Source organism: Solanum pennellii, chromosome 3, assembly GCF_001406875.1.
Source record: "Solanum pennellii chromosome 3, SPENNV200".
Classification (NCBI taxonomy): domain Eukaryota; kingdom Viridiplantae; phylum Streptophyta; class Magnoliopsida; order Solanales; family Solanaceae; genus Solanum; species Solanum pennellii.
In genome coordinates, this window is record NC_028639.1 from 4,777,405 (window position 1) to 4,785,996 (window position 8,592).

General features: G+C 34.7%; 2 protein-coding genes across 3 annotated transcripts in view; one reads left to right on the forward strand and one right to left on the reverse strand.

Annotated features, from left to right (window-relative positions):
• Positions 1 to 4,092, forward strand: part of LOC107015318 — a 9,579-nt gene extending 5,487 nt beyond the window's left edge. Inside the window, exons 2-6 of one of the 2 annotated variants that reach the window (XM_015215555.2) lie at positions 1,499 to 1,559; positions 1,675 to 1,810; positions 1,931 to 2,255; positions 3,049 to 3,177; positions 3,271 to 4,092. In XM_015215555.2, the coding sequence (XP_015071041.1) occupies positions 1,499 to 1,559; positions 1,675 to 1,810; positions 1,931 to 2,255; positions 3,049 to 3,177; positions 3,271 to 3,722 (1,103 nt within the window). In that variant the 3' untranslated portion in view covers positions 3,723 to 4,092. Of the gene's footprint in view, positions 1 to 1,498; positions 1,573 to 1,674; positions 1,811 to 1,930; positions 2,256 to 3,048; positions 3,178 to 3,270 lie in introns of both variants that reach the window. The other variant, XM_015215556.2, reaches the window with a different exon arrangement.
• Positions 4,093 to 5,858: 1,766 nt separating this feature from the next.
• On the reverse strand, positions 5,859 to 7,012 carry LOC107015319 (RING-H2 finger protein ATL8-like). Its single transcript, XM_015215557.2, has one exon. The coding sequence runs from the start codon at positions 6,847 to 6,849 to the stop codon at positions 6,313 to 6,315; it is 537 nt and encodes a 178-aa protein (XP_015071043.1). The 5' UTR covers positions 6,850 to 7,012; the 3' UTR covers positions 5,859 to 6,312.
• Between the last annotated feature and the right edge of the window lie 1,580 nt (positions 7,013 to 8,592).

The window sequence follows — 8,592 nt, forward strand, 5'->3', positions numbered from 1 at the left end:
ATGAATTAAGAGGATGAAATAAAACATTTTATAGCAGCTGCAGTAGAACAGACCTGTTTCACAAGAATATTTTAAGATATTTAGATAATAATTTTATTAGATGTCATGATTTTTTCATTTTTATTTCATTCTCAAAAAAATCCTGACATCTAATGAAAAATTATCACAATCAATTGTAAGTTTCCAACCACCTTGGCCTGAGTCAACCAACAGAAAGGAAAAAAGAAATGAAACATTTCCGACTTTGTAAGTTTTTATCATACAGACATGTTTGATGTGCGTCCAAATTTGTTCCTTGTAAAGCTTCTTCCCAAGTTCCCATTTAATTGATGCATATGTGGAACTTACCTTCAGATCTAGTAGTGTGCTTCTCTAATAAGTTATCCATGTTCTACTTGAAATGCATTCGTGATCTGTAATAGATACCAGGCGCCTCTAACTTCATCAGAGAAACATGTTACATTTGTTTTTATAATTTGTCCTGTAAGTATAGTATACTTTATCCAGTTTTTTTGGTCAAGTCCCTTTGGGTTTTCCTGGAATTATCTTGCTTTAGTTCTTTGGATTTATCTCAACACCAGGAGAATTAAAAAGGATCACGTGTAAATCCTCTTTTTATGTCTCATTCCTTTCTTGGTTGTGAGTCGGGGAGAATTTCGGTGTTCATTTTTTGATGTGTTAACAATGCTGTTATTTGGCTCGGGTACACTGACCAAGTCTGCTGTATCTGTGCCATATTTAGAATAAAATATAATGGGTTGAAAGTTTAGATACTGCAAAAGTATATTTTATTCATACTATTTGTACAGTATTTATAGGAGAACAAGTAAAGACCAATTAAACTAATCAATTCCTAATTCTTGGGAAATCCTTGAATCAAGTTTTTTTTTTAAAAACTATTTTCCTAGAATAATATATTCTAATCCTATATTTACACAAATCTGCCAGCTTTATTTGTGGATCAGATTATAATCAAATCTGCCAGCTTTATTTGTCGATCAGATTATAATCAAATCTGCCAGCTTTATTTGTCGATCAGATTATAATCAAATCTGTCAACTCAATGGTGGAGCAGATTTTGACTAGAATGACAAAAAGTCCCACATCGGTGGTTAATGTTATGGGTGGACTCCTTATAAGGCTTGGGCAATCCTCCTCCCTTTCGAGCTAGCTTTTGGGGTGTGAGTTAGGCCTAAGACCTAATTTCACATGGTATCAGAGCAGGGCCCGTCTCACCCGATGTTGGGTCCCCCAAAAATCAAAATTGCCCACACAGGGTGTTAAAGAATGACAAAAGTCCCACATCGGTGGTTAATGAGATGGGTGAACTCCTTATAAGGCTTGGACAATTCTCCTCCCTTTGAGCTACCTTTGAGCTAGCTTTTCGGGTGTGAGTTAGGCCTAAAACCTAATTTAACATGGGTTAATGACCTTATTTGTGGATGTGAATTTAATTTATTTTACATAGCCTGATAAACTTCAACTTTTTGGCATGCAGGACTACTTTCAGTAGATTCTGAAGATGCCTTTGAATCATCTTCTAACATCCTATCATATCCGTAAGTTGACAAAGTATATCCCCTCCCCTTTCATTAGTTATATTGTTGCAAAAAATTCTCTTATATCTAGAACTTCCTTTCTATGTTATCATTATGCATCATCGTTGTTGATCAGGTGGGCAATCAACACCAAGTATTATAATGCTGATGTTTCTGTTTGGATGGCCCATCTTCATGAGGACTTCTCCATTGGAGCCCTGCCAGCATATGATCAGCTTGTTGCATTGGTGATGGTCTTTGACGTTACTGATGTAAGCCATACCGTTTTTCCCTATTTGTTTCATTTCCTACTCTACAAAATTTCTGTTATCTACGAGACTATAGACTGTACTTCAGAAATCTGATGACTTCTCTTCTGCTACCATCTGCAGCTCTCATCTTTTGTTGCGCTTAAAGATTTTGTCTCCCGCACTGACATCCTCAAGTTTGAGATTTTGTTATGCATTGGCAACAAAGTGGACCTTCTTCCTGGTCATTCGGCTCATGTTCAATACAGACGGCTCCTGTTGAAAAGTGCAGACTCCTCTGGTAGCCCTTATACAGAAATGGATTCTGGAATTTCTGAAACTGAAGGAAGCAGTCTACTAGGAGATGATGACTCATCATTTGATACTAAAAGGTCCTACTTGGAATGGTGCCTCGAACACAGCATAGAATATGTAGAAGCCTGTGCATCAAATGCTGAATTTGACAAATGTATGTTTTAGTTTTTGTATGATATTTCTGTCCTTCTTTCTCACAACCTTCCGTATTCCCGGTTTTTCAATCTCCTCTTTTTTTAATTAGAAGATAAAATCCTTTTGCTGCATCACTTATATACAGAAGCAAAAGAGTGGAAGGAAGAGAACTGAGGTGGTTAAGGTTATCTATTTCGCTTCTTGATTCATATAAGTCTAAGGGGAGTGTCTGAAGGTTCCCATTAGAGAATTTTATTTCTTTTAGTCCCAGTTATTTTACTGTGCCACCATTGATGAGATTTGTGGCAGCTCTAATCATTGTCTATACACTGTAGGTTGTCGTACTGTAGTTCCCAATGGAGTCTTTTGTCACTACAAGGTTGTCGGTTGGTATTATCTGTATGCATAAAGATACTTACTCACATGTCCCTGGATATGCCTTTGTAATAATCTGTATATTGGCAATCTATGGTAATTGCAAATGGGAGTAAATCTGAAATGTAGCTGAATTATGCCCCAATAGTTCACTCGCTGACCCTAAATGCCGACATTAGTATGATTCATGATACACCACATGTTGTGATATCAGTTACTGCAGAGCTTTGGGACCTGATGCCCCATTATGGCATGCCTGCTCCATTTTGCAGCCAATTATGGTTCATAATTTTTGTGTCTACTTTTTATTGTATGCATGAGCTGGTTCTAGTTTGTCTTTTCAATGATGCTTAAGCCGAAATGGGAGAGTTCTTACCCCTTTTTTAACTTTTACCTTTTGGAATACAGTAATGAAATTAAGAATCTTTTTATGGCAGGTCTTTCTGTGGATGGTGATTCTCAGGGCGCTGAACGGCTCTTTGGGGCACTTTCAGCTTATATGTGGCCTGGAATGATCTTGAAGTCTGGTGATAAGATTACTGAACCTTCATTACCTGAACATCAAGGTTTTACAATATCTGGTCAATGATGAAATATATCTTTTTCTTTTTTTGAGGGTCTTATTCAGTTAACATAACGTTTTTATTTCCACTTATCAGAGTTGTCAGATGAAGAATCTGATTATGAACTTGAATATGAAATCTTATCTGCTGGCTCAGCTGATCCCTGGGATGACACAGATATAGGATGGGTATCTGCAGATGCTACCGTTGTAACCACTGGAACCGAGGGATCAGTTCCTAATGGAAAAACCGAAATCGGGTTAATTAGAGGAGAAATGCAACCCTCATCTTCTACATCTCAATTGGAAGGAGAAAGTGACAGAAAAGAACTGCCCAGAGCGGATGCAGATGATGGTGATTCAGAGGATGATAAAGGAACAACATATGATTTTGAGAATTTGGAACAGTTAATGTCCGAGATTGGGAATGTCCGAGACAGCTTAAGGTTAATGCCAGACTTCCAAAGGAGGGAAATGGCTGCAAATTTGGCAATGAAAATGGCTGCCATGTTTGGTGATAGCAGTGGAGATGAAGGAGGATTGGAATGATAGGAGAAGCCCTTTAAAGTCGATGATCACGAATGCCTCAGTTTCACTTCTTGTAGAGCTGATCATAGACTAAAGGAATCTCATAAGCACATTGTGCATTCATGTCAAGTGATATCGACAAGATATTTTATCAAAGATATCTGCTTTAAAATTTACGGATCTAATTGTGTTTATGATGCAAACGCAGCAGTATTTACAAGTCCTAACAGGTGATTGGTGATGATATAAATGATTTTAGCTTGTTCAGGCTTCTACAGAAGTTCTTTAGATTTCCCTGGCAGTAGCAGTTTTGTGTAATGCTAGCTAGAGTAATATATAATGTTATGAGAATCAGTTATCGTTATATTTTGAACTTCTGATTATGTTATGAGAATCAGGTGTCTTCTCTTCTTGACACACACAAGAGCAAACACAGCGGTTCTGACTTCTGAGGCTGGTGGTACTTTCAAGTCCACTATTGCTTTCACATCATGTAGATGGCTCGGACATTTCAAGAATGGTCCTCGCAGAGAGGTTTGGCCTTGAGGGACACGATATTCTGATGCAAGAAACAGGTACTACGCTGCTTCTTGCCTCAACTTAAGTTTCCCATGCCTGGTTTTATACAAACTCATGAGTACTTTACATGCATTGTTATCGCTTAACAATTGTTAGATAGAACACATTCGAATTATCAGACTAGTCAGGTAAACTAGTGTAGTTTGTGTAAAACATCGAGTGTAGGTAAGTTTTTCCAATGGTCTCTGGTGTTGTGTGGAGGCAAAACAAGAACCATGATTATGATTAGGATATGCGTCACTCATTTCTATCTTGCACGTTGGTATAGATACGTACTTTCTACAACAGTTTTCTGTTTTGGAAGCTGTGAAACTGCCATTAGTTGATGAAGGTTTAAAAGTGATGAGGAAGCCATGAAAAGAAGCTTTAGTGCAGGTCTTATTCACCCAGATATAGAAGGTCATAGGGTGGAACTGATATATCTTCTTCACTTTTTCCATCTTATCTCCTATCCCTTTTTACACATGGAATGTCTTCTACTTGTTCTAGTGATTACTTTGCAATATCAGGATTGTCAAACTACCTGGTAGGGCCGAATTTGGGCGGGTCAAAATAGATCGAGTTAATGACCTACCCAAAAGTTACTTCGGTTGAAACGAGCTAAACAATGGATTATAGCTCAATGGCTCAACCCCATTCAATTCTTACTGAATTTTAATTAATTTGTTCAAGTAAAATGGCTACTTTGTGCACCTCGACTAAGTGTCTGTTTGGATTGACTTATTTTAAGTGCTTTTAAGCTCAAATAGTTTTTAAGCAGTCTTGAAGTGTTTGGATAAAGTTAAAAAGTGCTCATAAGCACTTATTTTAAAGCCAAAATGATAAAAATAAGCTAAAAACAATAAGTTAGAAATCCTAACTTAAAGCTTTTGGCTTATGAGTCATAAGCCAAAAGCCAACCCAAACAGGCCCTAATTCCACTGAATATTTGCCACCTCCAACGCAACAAATATGAACTTGAGATTTAATGATTCTCAACTTACTTCATTGAGCATTAGGCCAAATCTTTGGGTAAAACTATCTCGTCTTTGCTACGACCATATATAACATATTATATCTAATAAAAAAAATGTTAACACTTTTTTAATAAGATTTTTATGAGTCGATTTGAGCTAGATATCAAATCATATGTTTAGATTGGACAAGTTAAGTTAATTATGTATTGATTAATAACGGAAATTATGTTTTCAAGGACTAATTTGTTATTGGGAACTATGCTTGTTGATTTCTTACAACTCACCTAACCCAAGTTTGATTAAAAAATTAACTATTGACATTCACAAATATAGAGTATCCACATTTAGTTGCCTTTTACCCAATTTGTGATTTTTTACAACATAAATGATAGTATTTGTGTTAAATGGGTTTCTTCTCTATCCATACATACCCCTTTGTACTCTAGATTCAATTGAATTAAGTAACTCTAGTTCAAATCTCATCGACTACATGTGTATTACTCACTTTTAGGGTCTAATAATCATTTCAAAATCATAAATTTTAATTTTTGACTCTGCGTAAAAGCACCCTAAAGTGAGAGTAAACTTACCTATATTTAAGTAAAGAAGATAAAGGAACAAGCTTATTTATTTAGTAAATTTTATATCGCGTATTATAAGTCATTCCACTAGACTTATATACAACATCATCCTCTAATAACTATTATTGAAGATCGCAAATATTTATCGAATCAGCAACATTAGACTAAAAAATATTTTTTTTAGTCATTTTCATTTTATACTAAAATAAAAAAAAAAATAGATACATAAACAAAAATGAAAATGATTTTTTTTTTCTAAATTAGAAAAAAAAAAAAACTCAATATTCTTCGTTCCCCTCCAACAGCCATAATTTCATTTTTGTCACTTTCTAACACTCCCATCATAATCACAAGGAAAGTATGCCTTATCCCTCGACCTCATGCGGGGCCCATTTCCATCACCGGAAAACAACAACACCGTTACCAATTTACACTTACCACGATGCTCCGGCCGGCGACTTTTTCATATTAACCTCGTTTACCGTAAGTTGTAGACTACACCGGCGTTAAAATTTGACCTCCGTCGGAGGATTCGCCGGAAATTGCAGGAACTTCGCCGCACTTCCGGCACCGAGCACGAGCAACTACGAGAATCTGCCGGCAGGAAGGGCACGACGAGTTCGTCAAAAGCCACGTGTCCACACACTGGAGGTGAAACCGATGGCCACAATTCGGCAATACTCGAATTTCATCTCCCTCTACGTACTCCACCAGACAAATCGCGCACTCCGCCGCAAACGGCAGCTCACCGCTCGACGGATCATACTTGAATTTCGGCAAATACTTGAGAACTTTCTTCTTCAATCCTTTATTCTTCACCGGCGGTGGATTTTCCGGCGGGTCCCGCCGGAGCCAAGTACAACGAGCTACTACGATGAGTCCAGAAACACAGATTACTGCACAGAGTAAAGCAGCAAGTATAACAATGAAGTCGGACTCCGCTGCCGTGGCTGACGGTGGCTCCGCTTCTTCCGCCGCCGGCGAAGTGGAGGAGGAGTTAGAAGTTAGCAGAAATCTAAACCGGCGAGTCATAATTTAGAAAAGAGATAGTAATAATTGAGGTGTTAGGGTTTTCAATTTCATAAAAAAGGTTGAAATGTCTTTATATATGTGGAGTAGTTGGACTGTTTGAAACTAAAAGTTAGTTAGATACGGTGAGTATTGTCCAAAATCATATAAGACTTAAATAGTTAAATGATAGTTTGTTACGAATTTTGTTAAAAGCGTTTAAAATGTTACTCTCTTCGTTTAAAAAAGAATATTCCTATTTTCTTTTTAGCCTGTTTAAAAAAGAATGACACTTTTTCTTTTTTGATAACACTTTAATTTTAACTTTTCATGTGACATATTTAAAATCACAAATACGTTTGACATAACTTTAATTTAGAACCACAAAATTAAAAAATCTTTTTTCTTTTCTTAAACAACGTTCTAAGTTAAACTAGGTTACGAAGGGAGTAATATAAGTAGGGTGCTTGAGTGGATGCACGTTTAGAGCTGAATATCATATAAGCATATTTTATTTTTCTTTCTTCGTGAGACGATGTTGAGCGTGTTATCGTTATGACTAAGGTAAGATATATTTTCTTTGTTTCGTAAAGCATGTGTAATTTGATTAGATATGGAGTTTAAGAAAATAAAGAAGACTTTTGATTATGTTATTCTAAACTAAAGTTATATCAAACGTATAAAATTATCCTTTATATTGTGGTCTTAGACATGTCATGTGGACAGTTATTACAAAAAAATGAAAGAAGTTATTTTTCTAAAATAGACTAAAAAAGAAAATATTATTCTTTTTCAAACGGAGGAAATAAGTTAAAGTTGAGGTTAATAAAAAAATATAAAGAGTCTAATTTTGTTATCATATAAAGAAAGTGAATATTAATGCCAAATTTAATGCTAAAAATTAGTTCATGGTTGAGTATTGTGCAATGTAATGGTAGGAGACAAAATAATTTTTTAAAATATGAGACATTCTAACACTTCTAAGTTTTATTATTACTATAACATTTTGTTGTATACCAAAAGTTTTAATTTGATAAAAACAAAATAATCTTGTGCCAACATTTATAATCTGAAATAATTTAAATTGGAAGTCTTTTTTTGTTTAAATATTCTGCATTTGGAAATATTAGTCTGGTTAATTCATATAAATTGTATTCGTCAATCAAGTTTGTTTAGTAATTAAAAGCTTTTTGTTTGATTCATCTTTTTTTGTTTTAATACATATTAAAACCTTTTATTTTATAGTAAAGAGCAATTAATCATTGTGATCTTGGAAAAAACTGTAAAAAGAATTTCGTTCTATGTTTTCATTAATCTATTCATGTCGTAGAAAATCAATTTAAAAAATTTACACTTGCTATTAACAATAAGCTCATTTTCAAGACTTAAACTCAACGTAATTAAAAATAATGAGTTTCCACTATTATAAATGTAGTGAGTTGTACTCTGTGATAAGAGTATGATCATGAGAGATGTCTAATCTTTTGAAGAGTGAAATTAATGTCATGTCAAATAATTTTTTTAGGCCTCATTTGTTTTGAGAATTAATTATTTTGAGATTATTATTTAATTTTTAATGTGGGATAAAATAATTTTATAGTTTTGAGATAATTTATTTTATAATTTTATTCAAATCAATTATGAGATAAATTCATTTTAAAATTAATTTTCAAATTAGTTATTTTTTATATCTCATACCAAACGAGTATATCAATTGATTCTTACATCTATTGTCCAATATGGAGGCAGGTATTTATCACGAGTGCG